The 18,955-nt window shown below is 46.2% G+C and overlaps 1 protein-coding gene across 17 annotated transcripts in view; it reads right to left on the minus strand.

The window, feature by feature from the left end:
• Window positions 1–18,955, minus strand: part of MCM3AP (minichromosome maintenance complex component 3 associated protein) — a 45,699-nt gene that overhangs the window by 19,497 nt on the left and 7,247 nt on the right. For 11 of the 17 annotated variants that reach the window (XR_014076777.1, XR_014076776.1, XM_081570220.1 and 8 more), the window contains 15 exons: window positions 18,133–18,211; window positions 17,756–17,900; window positions 16,289–16,479; window positions 13,476–13,615; window positions 11,864–12,061; window positions 11,256–11,524; window positions 9,961–10,123; window positions 8,016–8,176; window positions 7,087–7,328; window positions 6,666–6,871; window positions 5,975–6,075; window positions 3,097–3,228; window positions 2,679–2,792; window positions 1,881–2,033; window positions 270–467 (listed from right to left, as the gene is read on the minus strand). Coding sequence is in view for 14 of the 17 variants with exons in the window: in XM_081570220.1 (XP_081426346.1) it covers window positions 270–467; window positions 1,881–2,033; window positions 2,679–2,792; window positions 3,097–3,228; window positions 5,975–6,075; window positions 6,666–6,871; window positions 7,087–7,328; window positions 8,016–8,176; window positions 9,961–10,123; window positions 11,256–11,524; window positions 11,864–12,061; window positions 13,476–13,615; window positions 16,289–16,479; window positions 17,756–17,900; window positions 18,133–18,211 (2,492 nt within the window). In the remaining 3 variants the exon portion in view is untranslated. Of the gene's footprint in view, window positions 1–269; window positions 468–1,880; window positions 2,034–2,678; window positions 2,793–3,096; window positions 3,229–5,974; window positions 6,076–6,665; window positions 6,872–7,086; window positions 7,329–8,015; window positions 8,177–9,960; window positions 10,124–11,255; window positions 11,525–11,863; window positions 12,062–13,475; window positions 13,616–16,288; window positions 16,495–17,755; window positions 17,901–18,132; window positions 18,212–18,955 lie in introns of those variants that run through there. The other 6 variants (XR_014076775.1, XM_081570213.1, XM_081570212.1 and 3 more) reach the window with 2 other exon arrangements.

An 18,955-nucleotide genomic window follows, 5' to 3' on the forward strand; every position in this document is an offset into this window, starting at 1 on the left:
ACGAGAATGGACATGATGTGTCCTTGAGTCAGGGAGGTGAGGAGAAAGCACATAATTCCAGGTAATTCGATTGGCAAGACCAGGAGTGTTTTAAGGGGAAAAGGTAAGTGAAAACACAGCAGGTAGAGCAAGCTGCACTCCCAAAATGCAACTCTCCATCTGTCTTCACCGCTCCTGGCCCCACCTGTCTGCCCTGTACACACACGCGTTAATCCACGCTCCTAAGGCCAGCTGGGCTAGGAGGCACTTGGGAGGCCCTGGGTGCTTACCTGGTGCAGGAGATGCCCACTTTTCCCGCATGGCCCAGGTCCAGGAGGCCCTTCGCCAGGTTCTCCTCTGCAATGGGGCACTCCGCACTGGGCACCAGTGCCCTCAGCCGGTCGTTCACATCCACACAGCAGGGCGCCGCAGGGAAGGCCCGCATCTGGCGCCTTAGTTTCTTGCGGGCTGCGACAGCTTCTCTCCACCTACAGGGCAAACATCACTAGGTGTTGTAAAGGTCTGCCACAGGGCAAATGCAAAACACCTCCAGCATTAACAGGGGAAACATCTTCTGCCAACATGTCTAGGTCTATTTCAGCAACAGATCTCAAACTGAAAAATTAATCACAACTAAAGCTCAGGTGCGGGGACGCATGAGAGAGAATGAGTGGTGCTGGGCTGTGAAACTGCTGAACCTGAGAATGAATGCTGGGGACTTCCCCGGTGGCCTGGTGGTTAGGAATCTGCCTTCCAATGCAGGGGACACAGGTTTGATCCCTGGTCAGGATCTAAAATTCCACATGTCAGGAGGCAACTAAGCCCCTGTGCCACAACTAGAGAGAAGTCCACACACCACAAAAACGATCTGACACAGCCAAATAAATAAATAAATACAAAAAAAAAAAAAAAGTGTATGCTAAAAAGTGTTTGGAGGTCAATTTGCTTATATGGATACAAACACAGATGCATGTACCCTTTGACCCAGCAAACACCACCAACAGGAACCTCTCTCCAGACACGTGTGCATGTGTGTGAAATGTCTGCACCAGGATGGCCACTGCTGCACTCTCTGTCATAGCTAGAGAGGAAAGCCACGCTGAAGTCCAATGGGGGTGCTACTGCGGTCAGGCCTCCACCTTAACGTCAAAGGGAGTCGAGAGAAATCCAGCACAGAGAAGTGAACGTGCTGTTACCTGTGCCAGCCATCACACAAAGCTCAGAGGTCCTTGTGGAATGGAGACTCATTTCTCACTAAATCCCCTGTTATACAGTTGTAGCTGTCAAGCACACTATTACTTTTTTAAAATGTTATTATGAAATGAATCACCCTTCATACATAGCCCATGTACCCCCATTTTAAAGATTAATGATAAATCAAACACCCACATCCTTCCATGCAGTTAAGAAGCAGTGGCCATGAGCGCCCAGGGGCCCTGCTCAGTCACTCACCCTCTCGTTCCCAAAGGTAACCACTGTGTCAGCTTTATGTTTGTTATTTTCTTTCCTTTCTTTAGGGTTGTACTACTATACATAAATCTAAAACAACCTACTTAGTTGGAATAGACAGTTTAGATGTTGTACACATTTCTCTAAGAACTGTTTTTCTTTTCACTAAAAATTATGTTTTACAAATTCACCTATATAGGTGTACACAGCTATCACTTGGCTTGTTCATGGCCATCTCCCGGTGTCCAGCACATTGGGTAAACAGCAGAAGGCTACCTATAAATATTTGTTGAAATACAGAACAGTTCCCCCATCCCAATCTAATTCTTTACTTAGTTTATACCCTTTAGGAAGGAACATGTTACATGTGTGTATTATCAACTGAGAAAGTATAATCTTGGTAAAAGATACTTTGTGTGCACTGACTCTATCTGTAAGGACATGGGACTCACCGTTGGAGATACTTGCAGAAGCACTGAAGCTCCTGTAGGGTCTCTTTTGCAGTCTGAAAAATTTCCTCCCCGAGAAACAAGTCCACCAGGTGGGCAAAGACGTCCTCAGAGCAACGGGCCACACGAACCCTCTGGTCTGTCTCCACTGCACTCCTAGGGGACAGGGCGATCGGTCAGCACAAGAGACAGTGCACCCACGGCCCCACAGAGGGCTTGCCTGGAAGTATACAAGTCCTAATAACCCTTCCTGGGAGTAAGCACAGACAAATACCCATCATTTGTGAGGTCTCTTGTTATAGTAAGCAGTGAAACAGACTCCCAATTAATAAAAATGGAAAGAAACATTCAACACACTCTGCCTCCTAGCTATGTCTCCATCTGCACCAGAGGCTGCAGGCCTGTCCCAGAGGAAATGAAACACAAGGACAGATTTCCCAGCACAATCGAACCTCTCTTGCCTGAAACTTGGCGTTGCAGTTCTTAAGTGAGATAACGCAAAGGAATCTTTTGACATATGAAACAAGGGAAAGGATCTGCTACTTAAGAAAAAGGAACAGTGTGGAGAAGACTATCAGCACATTCTTTTGCTAACAGACACATCCCCAAGCCCAGGGCAGGGTCTACAGGAAGATGAGAGTAGTGAGGGCCTGTCTGGCGGTAACAGACACAAGCACAGGGAGGGCCTGCTAGTGTCTAGTTACTAGCAGACACACTCCACGTGCAGATAAAAGCCAGCCAGCTAACCCTCCTCCTGCCCACCCATGCGCCTTACAGTGAGGACACCAGAGCTTCACTTACTTCAACTCCTGGCAGCAGGTTTCTCTCACACATTCTGTCACCACAACTTCTGTCAGCTCTGCAGCCAAGTCCTGGCTCAGCTGAGTTAACACCAATTCTCTCTCTTGTTTCAACCTAAAGGAAAGAGAGAGCACAAGAAATAAGAGTCACCACACTCTGTGACCTTGTAAGAGGGGATTTGAGTTATGCTGTCTTGAGTCGGCAGACCTGACCCCTCTGGTCCCAGCAGAAGGCCACACAGCCACCCCTACTCCCATTCCCCTGACCAGCACCCATGCCCTGGGCCACAGTGTACAAAGGTGCGGGGTGAGCTGTGAGTCCAACTAGTGCAGCGGGCAAAAGCAAGAGCATCTGAGGCCGCGGAAGGCTCTCTCCTGCATCCACGCTGCCCCATGCACAGCAGGGATGAGACACTCACCTCTCCTCTTCAGCCCGCCGCCTCTCTTCCTCCTTCCGCTCCCTTTCCTGGGTGACTTCTTCAGTTGCAATGTGTCTCAGAATGCCTGTGGTTGTAGCTGTTAACAGCTCCTCCATAGCAGCATTGGAAACACTAGACAGAGCAAAGTGGATACTGTTCTAAATAAGTAATACAAGCCACACAAGCCATATTACTAGACTTCTAACACTGGCAAGGAAAAAAGTATCTACTTGGTTTCTATTAAGTTGATGCAAAAGTAACTGCGGTTTTGCATTGTTGAAATTTGCAGTTCGATATTGGAATATTCTTAAATGTGGTTGTTATAGATCATTTTAATGCATATTTCTTGCTTTATGTTTTTTTGCTAATGCCTTACTACTTGCTGTTTATTTTATATTTATTTTAGACTATAAAAATGATGTTAAGACAAAAAAGAAATTTGAGCGATAGTTTTTTTTTTTTTTTTTAATTTATTTTTTGGCCATGCCATATGGCATGTGGGAGCTTAGTTCCCCGACCAGGGATCAAACCCGCACCCCCTACAGTGGAAGTAGAGTCTTAACCACTGGACCACGGAAGTCCCCTGAGCGATCTTTTTATCCTTATTCTAAGGAAGACATAAACAAATGGAAAGACATCCATGTTCACAGACTGGAAGACCTAATATTGTTAAGATGTTAATACCACCCAAAGCAATCTATAGATTCGTTGCATCACCAACAAAATCCCAATATAATTTTTTGCAGAAATAGAAAGACCCATCCTAAAATTCTTATGAAATTTAAAGGGTCTCCAAATAGGAAAACAGTCTTGAAAAAGAGAAAGCTGAAGGACTCACACTTTGTGATCTCAAAACTTATAACAACTTACAACAAAGTTATAGTAATCAAATAAAAACAATATGGTATCATAAAAACAGACATTCAGACCAATGGAAGATAGAGCTCAGATAGAAATCCTCACATATATATGGTCAACTGATTTTCAATAGGGATAGCAAGACCATTCAAAGAGGAAAGTACATTCTTTTCAACAGTAGTGCTAGGAAAACTGGATACCCACATACAAAAGAACAATGCTGGATCCTTATCTTACACAATAATAAAAATAAAATGGATCAAAAACAAACAAGAGCTAAAATTATAAAACTCTTAGAAGAAAACATAGGGCAAATTCGTCACAACACTGGATTTGACAGTGATTTCTTGAATATGATAACAAAGGCACAGGCAACAAAAGGAAAAAATAAACAACTATATAGAAATTAAAATTTTTTGTGCATCACAGGATGCACACTCAAAAGAGTGAAAAGACAATCCATAGATTGGGGGAAAATATTTGCAAATCAAATCCTGAATAATGATTAATATTCAGAATATGAAAGAATTCCTACAACTCAACAACAAAAAAATTCAAAAATGAGCAAAAGACTTAAGTACACATTTCTACAAAGAAGACACACAAATGGCGAATAATTACATGAAAAGATGCTCAATATGATTAGTCATTAGAGAAATGTAAATCAAAATCATGAGTTACTGCTTCACACATTGTAATGGTTATTATTTTAAAAAGAAAGAAAAGGATAGCATGGATTAAAAGGATGTAGAGAAACTGGAACCCTTGTGCACTACTGGTGAGAATGCAAAAATGGTGCTGCTCCTATGAAAAATAGTTTGATGATTTCTCAAAAAAATTTAAAATAGCTCACATGATCCAGTAATTCTACTCCTAAGCACATGCCCATAGGAACTGAAGGCAGGGGCTCAAAAAGTTATTTCTGCCCCAGCGTTCATAGCAGCATCAGTCACAATAGCCAAAAGGTGGAAATAACAGCTTATTAAATAGCACCAGTGAATAAATAAAATGTGGCATGAATATATGTGTGTGTGTGTGTGTGTGTGTGTGTGTGTGTGTGTGTGTGTATGTGCATATATTTAATGGAATATTGTTCACAAATAGATCCGGAAGTAGACAGTGGTGATGAATACACTACATTCTTAATAAAGCTAACGCCACTGAATTGTGCACTTAAAATGGTTAAATTAGTAAACTGTTATGTATATTTACCACAATAAAAAATTAAGCCCATGGAAATCATATTTATTTTTAACTCCATCAAATAGAAAGTGTGTATCTAATTCTGGTATATAAAAAAAATGAACAAATCTATGAAAAAAACTGATCCTTTTATGTAACCTACATTTATACAGGTGAAATAATATCCTTTCGTATCAGTGTGTTGCTTTATACGTACTAGAATTTTTAAAAGAAGTTTGAAATCCTTAAGATAGCCTAACTTACTAGTTAATCAGATTTAAATTAACTATTAACTACGAAAGCTACTTAGGAGTTTAAAAAGATTTTGATTATTAAATTTATCGAGACTAGATTCTTAAAATATTACACAAAATCAGATTTATAAAATTTATAAATGTAGTCTGAAATGTCTAAGGAAATTTTATCGTGGTATAAAATGCAAATGGTATCAAATGTTTAAGGGAATTTAATCTGCCAAATTTATAAACTGAGACTTAATCTAAGATCAAGTGTTTTTATTTTTTAACAGAGAATGAACTACTCACTATTATATTTTTTACTATTAGATTTTTAATCATGTTTAAAATTTAAAAAACAGGTTTCTAATTTACAACTTTAATAAACCTAATGCTGCTCAAAACTCACACACAAAAAAACCACCTGCAAACAAGACACACAGGTCAGGAATGTGAGGGATATACCTGCCTAGTGAGCAGGACCAACATTTGAGCCTGCACAAAGAGGTAGCTGTGGTCACTTGTTGAGAGGAAATGTCTGGAGGGATAGTAGGCGGCCCCGAGTGCAGACAGCCTCAGAAAAGGAGACGCACCGCACTTACCCCAGGGCTGTGGCTGCAAAGTCTGCCCCAGCGGCACCGACTTCCTCAAAGTCACTCTGAAGAACCTCCTGGATGAGCTCATCCACCACCTGGGCCAGGTCCTAAGGGGAGGGCAGAAGGGTCAGGAGTGCTGGCCAAAGAAACACTGCCTCAGTCCACACCCAGCTTATCACCAAGCAATCCTCCTCTACAGCCGAAGGGACTGAAGATGTTCCATGAGCCACAGAGACATCACAGGACATCCCACCTGGGTCAGAAATTCCTGCAAGACTTCATCACTGGAAGCTCTTTGAACGTGTCTAAATGACCCTCACACAAAGCTTGGTCATGCGCACCTGGTAAGGCTTCCTGCTAATAAACAGGAGCCTTCTGGACATGACAGGACAAGCCTGCTGCCTGCTGGACGACAGCCATTCAGACGGCCCCAGTGCCGCCCCCAATGCTGACACAGCTTCAGCTTCCGTGGTCCTTCCTCACTACCCTTCAGGCCTCCTTGTTCCCCCATGAGGGTGGTGTGTCCAGGGCCTGCCCAAGCAATGTGGTGGCAAGATAAAGTCTCACAACCTGTGTGGGTTGCTTGGACCTGGGGCCATCCATCAGGGGCACGCTGACTGCAGGGACACAGACAATGGTCAGACTGGACATCAGACACAACTGGATGTTTGCCCACAACAATGGGAGGATTCCTTACCGCATCTGAGTAAACAGGCACAGGCTTTGGTGGGAGGAGCTCCGACTGCATGGGGGGCTGCACAGGGGGCTGCAAGAGGCTGGGTGCCGTGCTTGGGGGCAGCACCGGGCGATGTGGTGGAGAAGCCGATGCAGGCAGGGGCTGCAGGAGGAGAGCCGGCAGGGGCTCGGCTGCCTCTGCACCACACCCCTCACCTCTGCCCGTGCCTGGAGGAGCAGGAAAGGTGGGCATCAGGGATAGGCCCAGGCCACCCTCCTAAGCAGACCGCCGTGGGGTGCCCCTGAGCCGTGACAGGGTGCCAGTTGTGCTTTACAGTAGGAACCCAGCGCCTGCGGGGCCAGGAAGCCGTGCAGGCAGCACCATGCTGGTGTCTGCCCGGCCCCAGGGTGAGGTGCCCTCTCGAGACCATGGCCTCACTCACCTGCCACGTCCAAGCCAGCTCTCTGCACGCCCGAAGGTGGCTCTGCAGCCAGGCTATCCCCGATGTACTTGTTCTGGGCATTGAAGCTGCACACGGGGGTGTGACGAGGTATGGGGGGCAACGGCCCTCCATTCACAATCTCCCCAACCGACACTGTCAGCTTCCTGGTGATGAACACCGACTTCCTGGCCTTGGACAAGCCCTCGGGTTCCAGGAACGAGGATCGGTTCAGCTCGACATAGCTATCAGACCACAAAGAACCCATGGAGGGGCATCACACAGGCAAGAGGCCGCCCTCACCTCTGCAGACCCCTGCAGTCGCCATGATGCCAGACAGTCACATGGAAACATGGGAGGCGGCGAAAGCCTAGCCCACAGCACCCACCACCGCCAGCATCTCCTGTGATGTGGGAGTCACCTGGCCTAGATGTCTCCACCCCCAAGTAGAGTCACACTTGACTACAAGAGCCCAGCTCATGCCCTAAGGGCAGGTCTGCAAGGCAGCACATGTGGCCTGTGATGAGAAGTCAGAGGAGATGGGGTCAAGGAAATCCCAGATCCAGACACAACAGGCTATGAGCCATGTTCTAGAAGATGGTCCTCAAGTTCCACTGCGTTCTCAAATCTCTGACTGCGGCAGAGAAGAGGCCCTGGCCAGCTGGACAGGCCATCTTCAGGGACGGAACAAGGAGGCCCCAACCTCAACCTCGACCATCAGGTTCTTAAGTAACTTGTGAAAAGTCAGAAGAGGTGGGTCTGAACCTTACCCTGCCAGCTGTTCCAGGCCTTGCCCTAGTGCCCGCACTCCAGGGAGGCAGCCCATGGAATGTGCCTTCTCCAGGGCCTGGCGAGGCACAGGCACTTCCCGGCCTTCCCGGTACTAAAGGAAAAAAAGGAGAGTGGCCCCACGCTTCGGCCTCGGTGCTTACCCATCGGAGACAGTGAGGCCATGGCAGTTGAGGAAGTCTGTGGCCTCCTCGCCGTCTCTGAACAGCAGCATGCGCACCACACCATCCAGGGGGAAGATGGTGGAGCGCTGTGTGCTTGCTGTGTATGCCACATTGAGCGCTCGGAGAGCATCCTTGCGGATCTGAAAGGGGAAGCCAAGTCACTGAGTCACAGCAGGTCAGATGCCCACGACCACAGACCGCTCAGTCCGTCTGGAAAGTACCCTGGACTCAGCTTAGTGCTCACTGGGCTGTCTGTTCATTGGAAGATGCCCAGAGATGATGCAAAGCAAACAGCTTCACACATGAAACTGGTTGGGCCGTGAAGACTTTATTTATAAGAAAAACTGGAAAACAAACCACCCACCAGCAGGTGCGTCCTCCACTCAACAGAAAGCTGTGAATCCGCTAAAACTCACCACGGAGATGATGGAATGCCATTGAAAGTGTGTGACATGAAACTGAGTAAAAGTTGTTTCACAGCCTCACACTGAGTGCTTTATAAATGCAGAGGGAAACATGAAGATGCTGACAAGTCAGCTTGGCCCCAGGGCTCCAGTAACCCTCCCCTTCCTCTTCAGTGTCCTTTAACCAATCCAACCCCGGCTGACAGTGTTACTTCAAGGCTGGCATTATCCATGCCAGTGTCCAGCAATGAACAGACAAGACCCCTGTCCTCACAGAGCTGACGTGGCAGGACAGACCAACACTGAACAGTATGTGTGTACAAAATGCAGAGTGCATTCAACAGTGATAGTGTGACAGGAAGGACAGCCGAGGAGAAGGACAGGGAGCACCGACGGGCGGGGTGGCGAGGGTGGGCCCTGCCAAGAAGGATCTGGAGGAGGGGAGCTCTGTGCGGCTCTGTGAGGAGAACGACGGGCAGTGAGAATGCCAACTGCAAAGGCCCTGAGGCAGGAGCGTGCTGGGACTGAAGGATAGGCAGGCACCACTGTAGGTGGGGAAAACAGCACCCTGCGGCTACTGCTGGTCAAACACTTGGTTTTTCTAAAGAAAAAATGCTTAGATTTCTTCTTAGTTTAAAATTATTAAAATCGGTACAAACGGTCAACATTCTAGTAACACTAAGTACTCATTGTAAAAATACTATCAGTTGTATTTATCAACTGCACGGAGTTCCCCAAGTGCACTTTGTTAGAAATCCTTTCATTTGTTCCAGAATTTCTGTTCTCTTGGAAACTGTCAGATCTGACAATGAGCAAACTTGCAGATTCTTTGCCTGGGATGTGACGGTGGGCTTAGGAGGACTTGTGACCAAAGAAGAAAAATGAGCTGGAGTCACAAAACCGGCCAGGCGGGTTCCCAAGAAGCCTGGTGCAGCCTCCTCCCTACTGCACCAGCCCAGGGGCTCCTGGCGAGGACCCCGGGGGTGCAGGGGCAGCTGTGAGGTGGCAGGGCCACGCCTTCTTATCTTCCCCAGGTGCTTCAGGGGCGTTTGACCTGACTGTGGGAGTCTGAGACCAGGATGACACTCTACGCAAAGCCCAAGGTAAGAGACTGGTCTTGTTCAGCCTTTGTAACCCCAGCGCAACAAACAGCAGGCACTTCAGATATTTACTGAAATGAATTTAGCATCATCAAGCTCACTCCAAAACTGAAGACAGACAATACTTGTAAGTTCTAGCTTAGAGGTCTGTGCATGCTGTTTGCTTTCTGGCTTCTTTGTTCCCATGGAAAATGATAGTGCTGAACTCAAGCAAGAGTGTTCTGAAGAGACCTCTCTCATCTGATCCAGAAGAAGAGGGTTTCCCAGTACATGGCCTTTTCCTTCCGTGACCACAAGGCGGTACAGGGAACAGCAGCATCCCCTCAGGGCTGCTGCACCAGACTTCGCCCAGGACCTGCTGAGACGCTCCTGTCATAGAGGAGCTCTTACACGCCACGATAGGACAGAGACAGTACTCACCTGATTAAAGTAACAATGCAGAAGACAAGCGTTCAGATATGAAGCCGACTGGACCAGTTTAAAAAATCGCACAAAGTTATTACTGTTCAACGCAGCAAAGGCCTGAACAGCAAATTTCACCTCAGGGGAGTTTCTAACAGCAGCGTGGAACTGCTGCACTTCTCTGTTAATCAAAGGAGATAAAAGTGGTTAGAATGTGATCTTTCATGAGACAAAATTTCCACAAAAACAGAGCTGACAATAAAATAAGATCTCAACTATACTGAAGTAGGTCTTGGTGGTCACAGTGCCAGTGTGTTCATGGCGCACCTGCATCAAGGCCACCCCAACTCAGGCTGGATTGGCAACAAAGGTATTCTTTAAAAAGGTGATGAATAAACAGACTCGAGCAATAACTTAAGAATTGATTATCAAATCAAAGAGTTATTTTAATGCCAACTGACTGCCAGCTGCCAGTGTTTGATGATGACGCTTAAGAAACAAAGTTTAACTTTGTTTCATTTAGAAATAAACTGATTTGGGAAATTCTCTGGCAGCCCAATGGTTAGGACTCTGCGATTTCACTGTCGAGGGCCTGGAGTCAACCTCTGATCAAGGAACTAAGATTCTATAAGCTGTGCGGCAAGGCCAGGGGGAAAAAAATACTGAATTATTCAAGATAGGAAACAAATGCTTATCATATATAAAAAGACTACACAGCCATTTTCCCTGACTAGTTTATCCCTAAGGCTTAATTTTAAAACGTAAAATCAATCACACACTTAAGATATTCTGTAACCAGGTTCTCAGGGAAAACACTAAGCTGAAAACAAGTTTCAACTTAAGGAAATCCAGTTTACCAATGACAGGAATGGAGGGCCTGGGAACTCTGGTATTCCTCACAGAAATGTCTACAGGTGTATCACAGCAAGGTTTAAAATTCATTCTTAATATCCCACCCTTAGCATTCTGTTTCACACCATTTTTCCCTCTCCTGAGGCTAAGATCTTTGAAGAGGTTTGAGTGCACATGCATACTACTCTGATAGGGGACCCACTCGCGGAGCACATTCTCTCCAGCTGACAAGGAGAACTGGTCCCCAGGAAGCGTCTGGAGCCCACTTGGGCTGCTCAGGCATTAGTGGGCAGCCCCAGCCTCTCCCTCGGGAGCTCAGCTCCAGGGGCTGTGCACTGAGCCCAGCTTTCTCACACCAGAGTCCTCAGTGCCATCAGCATCGCTAATCCTTAAAGCTCTCCTCCTGGTTACAGCCTGCCTTTCCCCACGGCTCAGGCTGACTTCTGAGTTGGAAAGCTCACCTTAGGATGTCCCCCTTGTTGAGACTGAGCAGGACGTTGTAGCCCTGGAACTCCGCCTCACTGGCACAGAGCACACCCTTGTTTCTCAGGTCCTGGTACATCTCCTTCAGACTCTGGAGGCACTTGGTCATGTTCTCATTGTTGATCTTGGCATCAAATGAGGACATGGGCTCTTCACACATGAAATGAGCACAGTGGATGTGAAACCGGGTGCACTTCTCAATCAGAGACACCGTCACTGGGTCACACAAGTGCTGCTGTGTGATGTCCTGGACACAAGTGAGGTGGAATAATTACACACGAGTCACACACGCATGCATGCACACATCTTACGTACACATTTCTCATATACACACAAGTCTCAACACGTCTCCAAACATAAGAATCAACTATTAGAAAAATCATGATTACCTGAATTTCTCAGACTTCAATTTGAAACAAGCATGAAGCACATTTTAACAGGACTTTGTAATGATTTTAAGGAACGATGAATTTTTTTGTTACAGATGAAATGTAACTGAGTAAAATGACAAGAACTCTCATTTTCACTCTAGACGTCACGTGTGCTTTCTAGTTTTTCTAGCTTCCTGATCAGAAGTGGCCGATACCTTCCGTATGCCCCGCGTGCGGTTCCACAGGAAGTCGTACCAGTCCCGCAGGCTGCCCTCCGTCTGGTCCATGATCTGGGTCACCAGGTAGTCCATGGTCCTGCTGAGCACTGCCGAGGGACGCAGCTCATGTGGCAGGGGCTCCTCCTGGTCGGCTGAGGAGCGGCTGTACTCCTTCACAGCAGCCGCGTGGTCCACCTGAGAGCAGGGAGTAGGGACGAGCAGCTGGGTGGCAGGCGCCAGGCCAGCCTCCCGGCTGCTGTACCCAAAAGTGAGGAAGACCACACACACACACACACACACACACACATAAGGTCAATACACACACACACACACACACGTAAGGTCAATACTACAGAATACAATTTTAGAACACAAAATTTCTATTTGAAGGTAACAATTAAAATTAAAAGGCAAAATAAAGAAACTTGTTTTTGGCAAACATGACAAGGACCTTGTCATGAACAGGCTACCACATCAAAATGCAGAGGAATTTAAGTGAAGACACACCTGCTGGGGTGTGACAAGTGAAGGACTTGATAAAGATTTTAAAAGGTCTCAGCCATGCTCATATACCAGATTGTCTATATGGACCAGAAATGGAGCTAGCAGTGAGGAGGCAGGAAGAGCAGCAGCAGGGTCTGGGGAAGGCCCTCCAGAGGCCAGAGCTGCAAGAAGAGGCTGGAGACCTGCGGCTGAGACTGGGAGCAGAAAAGCCACAAGTCCCCGCCCTGGGCACCCTGCAAGCTGTTATCACCATTTCTGGGGGCAGGAGCCCTAGGCCTCTGCCTTGACAACTGCCACCTTGATGAGGACCCTGAGACAGGTGAAGGTAGCCGTAAAACCCCCAGCCAGGAAAGGAGGAGAAACCCGAAGGAAAATTAACAGAGAGAAAATGAATCTAAGATGGTGCAGACTTCTGGGGAAACAACTTGGAACATGATCTACTCATGTTCAGGAACCTTAAGAAAAGTCACACCTCTGGTATACCCCTTCATTCTTGCAATCTATCAGAAGGAAGGAAGCTGAATACCCTAGAACCATCACACACAGCATGCTCAACAGAGTTAGTAACAATGGAAAATCAGAAACAGCCTGATGATTGCAAAAGGGGGAGTTCTGAAAGTTACATAATCAAGTAATGTGCCTATACGTAAAGTTTAAATGCTTATAAAGAGTTTACCGTACAAAAGAAAATGCTCATGATAGAATTTTAAGTGAAAAAGATTCATATAAAATACCTAGAGCATAACCTCAAACACACAAAACATAAACACAAAGAAGGAATAAAACTGTGAAAAGCAAAAAGAAATGGAAATTTTTTTTAAATTTCTGAAACACAGATTTGCATGTATTTCGATAACTTAGGGAACCATGTGGTCCAGTCACCTTACATAAAGACTGCTTCATACATACCTCACGATACAAATAATGGAATAAATATGATTGTTAATAGCGTATCTCCACCACATTCTAGCAAAGCAACCCCCAAATCAAATACGTATAGAAATCACAAAACCAGCCTTCCCTCCCCAACACACCCCGCTCCACCCCAATGATTAAACATGGGCAGCAGCCTGGAGAGCAACCCCACGGGGATGCGAGGCTCTACCTGGTCAGTGCCTGGGACCACTTCAAACACACTCAGCTGGCTCCGGGTCTCCCGCATGTACCGTTCCTTCTCAGGACACATATCCAGGCACGTCCCAACAAAAGTTCTTGCTTTGTCCAGGTCGGTCCTTTTCACCCGAGCTAAACAGAATCAGGCAAAAAAGTAAAAATGTACCACACAGTTACCGGGAAGCCAGAGAAGTGCATTTTCACAATGATAAAAGGAGAAATAAAAATTCTTTTCCTTTCTTTTACAAAGGAAAAGAAATCTAAACGACACTCCTGGGCCTCAGAAAAGGAAAGCACTGCCTATCACACCAGGTGACAAGCCATCAAGACCCATGAGGACCCTCCAGGCCTCCTCCTCTCTGCAAGTGGGTCTCCAACAGTCACAGGTCTTCAGGGCACACCAAGCGGTGGCGGGGAGGGAGCCCACACATGGGTCTTTATGGCTCCTATAATGACCTTAATGATAAACAATCATGCTGCAATATTTTGTTCAAAGGATCAATCTGTTAAAAGAAAATATTCAAAATATGCCAGTATTCCAAAACTCTCAGTATTTCATCATGTTTTTAATAGGCATCACATAATGGAAGTTAGCTGGATCCTGACCTAAATAAACTACTATTACCCACAGAACTACAGTTACCAAAGTATCTATTAAACGAAATGAAATGCAACAACCTCACAATTCAAAACATTCACATCTTATTTTGTCAGGATACATTTAACAGGAGGCTTCCTGTGTGCTGTTTTCAGTCTTGCATGAATTCTATGTTCCTTAACAGCACCTGAATACAGGTGCCAGAGAGCTGGCAAGCCGGCTTTCGGGGATAATAGAAATTCATGCATCTCATTCGTATGGAAATTCCATTCGGTGAACAGCAGCCATTTACAAGTCTCCTCCTTTCTGATATGTAAAGTAACTTTTACAACCCCCTCTCTTGAGAATGATTCTAGCCTCCGGCTTTCTAGATGACTTGTTAGATTTTTGATCCCTATCTCTGCTAAAAAGGCTATCTTGTAAGAGAGTATATATATGCCCACAATATGTTAAATAAATACCTTTGTTCCACCAGAGCACTGGTCCCCTAGTCTTTCCTCATTTTCTCTCTCTCGCACTCTCTCTCTCTCTTTCTCTCTCTCGCTCTCTCCCTCTCTCCGTTTCAGGCTGTTTCCACGGAGCACAGGTGTCCATTGTGTCTACTTATTTGCCCGGGCTTTCAAGACCTCTTCGAGAGGGCGCCCTGAGCCTACGTAGACGGTGCTAACTCTTTGTCCTAGAGTTATATTGGCATACTGTGTAAACCAGGGAATATCAGCCTCTTTTCTTCCTTCTTTTCTTATCGGTCGACTCTGTACCCCCAAGTTCCGGTCCATTAAAGGACCACAACATTATTTTATTTTTAAAAATTCCAATATCTATTAATGATTCTTTTAGGAATACAAAAATCACATGTCAATTACATAACCTATGGTAGCAGCTTTTATTACTGTGTTGAGGAAAACATGTGATCATTCCTGTACAGCTTCTACAAAATCCTGCAGGTAAAATTTAATTCTGGAAAAAACTGCAAAGAAGAGCACATGTGCTGTTTTATTTTTGGTCACTGTACATATCTTTTAGTGTTAATAGGATATCTGATTTTTGAATAGGTTTTAAATACATTCACATGGTTCAACATTCCAAAGGTACAACATCCCAGATGGGACCCCATGACCTTGCTCCCCGCTGTCCTGACCAGCTATGTGAGGGATCCTTCCTCACCTCCATGACTTTACACACACAGGCCAAGTACACTCACATGTATATGGACACACACACTCCCATTTCCATACACTTCCCACACCTTGCTTCTTCCACTTAACAATAAATACTGATCACTTTTCCATCAAGAAACCCCAGTCTTCTTTCAGGCTGTTTAGACTCCCACTGTGTGGACAATCACTTTCCAATCTTTGTCATCACAACCAATCTTGTAAACATATCACACATGCGTGGGGCAGTTTGTAGGTCAGACTCCTGGATGTGGAATGCTGGGTCAAAAGCACTGTTCCTCTGAGCCTGGAGACACTGCCGACTCGCTCCTCCGAGCAGCCTGCCCAGGGATGGGGCAGTATGAGACCTCTCCATCTCTCGCTGCCATGTGACAGGCAGAGAGCAGCTGGATCTTTCCACTTTCCATCCACATGTTTAAGAGGTAACTCTTTTTTTTTTTCCTTTTTGGCCATGCTGTGCAGCTTGCAGGATCTTAGTTCCTTGACCAGGGATATAATCCAAAGCTAAAGCCTAATCCTAACCACTGGACCACCAGGGAATTTCCAAGTGTCAACTCTTAACACGTCCTTTTCTGAACCTCTCAGACCCTACTCATTTTTCTACTGGATTTGGTCTTTTTGACTCTATAGGATTTTCTGTTTCTGGGAATCAGCCCTTTGTCTGTCATGAGTTACAGACTTTTCCCCTGGATTGACATCTTTTGTAGTTTTATTTGTGGTGACTTCTGTTAAATGGAAAATTTTGATCTTTAATGTGTGCTTTCTCAATGTCTAAAAAATTGCTCGTTAAATTATTTAATCCAGCATGTATCAATGATGTTGGCTTTCTTCCAAAAATAAGATTACATTACAAACACACCTGCACTAGGTCCACATCTACACTCACAACCTCAGTAGACCAGAAAAGCAACAGGGATCACAGATACACATCACAGGCCCCAAGATCCAACAGCAGTAGAGCCCCCCAGGCCAGGGTCACCCCTTCCCTCACAGCTCCCGAGAAGACCACCTCTGCTGAGACCAGTCCCTTACCTTGCCGCATGACCCTGTCCCTCTGGTCAAGCAGGCGGTACTTCTCCTCAGATGTCTCAGCCACAGTGCCTATCAGGGGGCTGAGGGAGGACACACACGGCCCAAGAGCCTCGGCACCCTCAGAGCTCTCGTCAAAAGGGTCTTCCTCAAACTGATGGGCCTTCAGAAGACTCGGCTTCTTCACAGGAGAGCTAGAAGGAAGAGAGCTGTATATCCATCAGGTGTCTGGATCTTTTCCACATCCAAACACTTCTCTTATCGTCCTAGACACCCAGCTCCTCTAAAGTTGGGCAGCAGCCAGCACAGAGGGGAGGCGGCCGCAACACCACCAGTGATGAGCGTGCAGGCTCATATCACTCACAGGTTCTCCTCTTTCAACCGCTATACAGTCCATGGAATTCTCCAGCCAGAATATTGGAGTGGGTAGCCTTCCCCTTCTCCAGGGCATCTTCCCAACCCAGGGATCGAACCCAGGTCTTCCTCATCACCCGCAGATTCTTTACCAGCTGAGCCACAAGGGAAGCCCAAGAATACTGGAGTGGGTAGCCTATCCCCTCTCCAGCAGATCTTCTCGATCAGGAATCGAATCGGGGTCTCCTGCATTGCAGGTGGATTCTTTACCCACTGAGCTATCAGGGAAGCCTGAAATGAATTACCTGTGGATTTCTATCTCAAAGACATGAAACGAAGAGTGAAATAAAAACATTTCAACACCATGAGGAAATATCACGCCTAAATGTTTTCAAACACAGCTTCCCTTCAGTAGAAGGATGTACTGAAAAGCACAGGGCATTCTGAGCTTCCTCATTTTCTAGCTGGTTTTCAACATTCTGTGAATTTGAATGTCAAAGAGGATATAAAGAAAGGAAAAAACAAAGCAAATCAGCAACTGAAGTGTTAACTGCAAAATGTGAGGAAAACTATCCACTGGCCAAAATATGTGAAGCAGGCTTAAACAGAAGCTGGCCTGCTGTGAAAAGGAAGGTGGGAGTCACACAGGAGTCTCGGGCACAAGCCAGAGGAAGGAGGGAGGAGCCTTTTGGAATGGAGGTGCCACCCAGACAGGGAGGTCTCTAAAGTGCAAACTGTGTGCTAGACCTGGCCTGAGACTGCACAGGGCTGCGCAGTTATAGCCACTGCTGGAAGTGATGATTAGGAACATGGTGTGCAGCCAATTACACATTTTAAGGAGAAAAGCGATTGTCTATACACATATACATCACACAGGTTGCATGATAGCAACCGCATGGGCTGCAGGGCTGAGGGAGATGAGGGGCCCAGGGCAGTCTCTGCCCCCCACCAGGTCCTCTCCCCCTCCCTCAGCCCCTACCCAGGTGTCAGCGATCACCCGCTTCCCTTCCATGTTATGTCATGATGGCTATGAAGTCGGTCGAGGTCAGTGACAGGAGAAGCCAAAGCACCCACTTGCCCTGTCAGAACAGTGGCATTTGGAAGGACCAGCCCCACCTTTTACTCAGGAGGCCGCCAGTCGCAGTCCTCACTACAGGCTTGCCGAGCGGGGAGTGCTGAAAGGGTGTGTCCTCGGCGCCCTGGCCAGCTTCCCCATCGCCTGGCTGCTTCTCCTTGAGGGAGAAGGGCTTCTTGTTGGGACCTGAGGACGCAAAAGACACAACAGGGTTAATGACACCACAAGTCACTTGACCTGGGGCTTTTTCCTGGGAAAGTTACATTATAATTGTGGCAGGATGTTGTTAGAAAGGAGCCCAAGAAGTGAGACAGCCCCACCCCCACTTCACCCCACACTGGGGATCAGGCTCACACTCAGCACTCAAAGGCCTTGCACAAACCAGGAGAGACTGTGCAAAGAACAGCTGAAAACTCACTTATTTTTTTCTTGTGCCAGAAGATGGTCATATCTTTATGCAAATCTTTCCCTTTCTTCCTGGCCAGGGCTGCAGATGCCTGGAAAACAGTCCACAACACAAAGGACGACGGCATCAGGAGACCAAGGAAACGAGATCAAGCTTTCACATGCATTACTGGAATTCTGTTCAACAGAGCTACAACTCTACAGCTATGCGCTCTGACCACATCGCCTGCCTCCAGCCATGGCAGCCACGGTCCTCATCTCCCTTACCTGTCTTACAGCATGTATCTGCACTTCTCCTTATCGAAATCAATGACTCTACTGTGTCCCATAAACTTGGCCCTATTGGCATTTGATGAGATAATTCTCACCATATGATTTTCTAAAGAACAACGGAAAGATGGCCAAGTAACACTTAAACACAAAGGAAAACTGTAGAATGACACACACAGGGTACAATTTATCATAAAACATACATACACAAAACCAACTGTATGTTAGCATACCTACAAATATACCTATGAAAATATCTAGGAAAACATACACCACATTAGATAATTGTGCTGGCTCTGATAGGAGAGAAAGGGGTGATGAGTGGACCTCAACTTTCTATAGATCAATGAACTGCTTACAATGACAATTTATGTATTTTCTATATAAATATTTTTTAAGGTTCAGCTAGAAGAAAAAGGACATTGCAACAGCCAGAAATAACCTTAAAAAAATGAGGGCTGCTGTATGACCTGGCAATTCCACATTCCACTCCCAAGTATACACCCAACAGGAGTGAAAGCAAGGTCCTGAAGAGAGACCTGCACTGTCTTCACAGCAGCATTATT

Source organism: Giraffa tippelskirchi, chromosome 2, assembly GCF_054371585.1.
Source record: "Giraffa tippelskirchi isolate mGirTip1 chromosome 2, T2T-mGirTip1v1.2.pri, whole genome shotgun sequence".
Taxonomy (NCBI): Eukaryota; Metazoa; Chordata; class Mammalia; order Artiodactyla; family Giraffidae; genus Giraffa; species Giraffa tippelskirchi.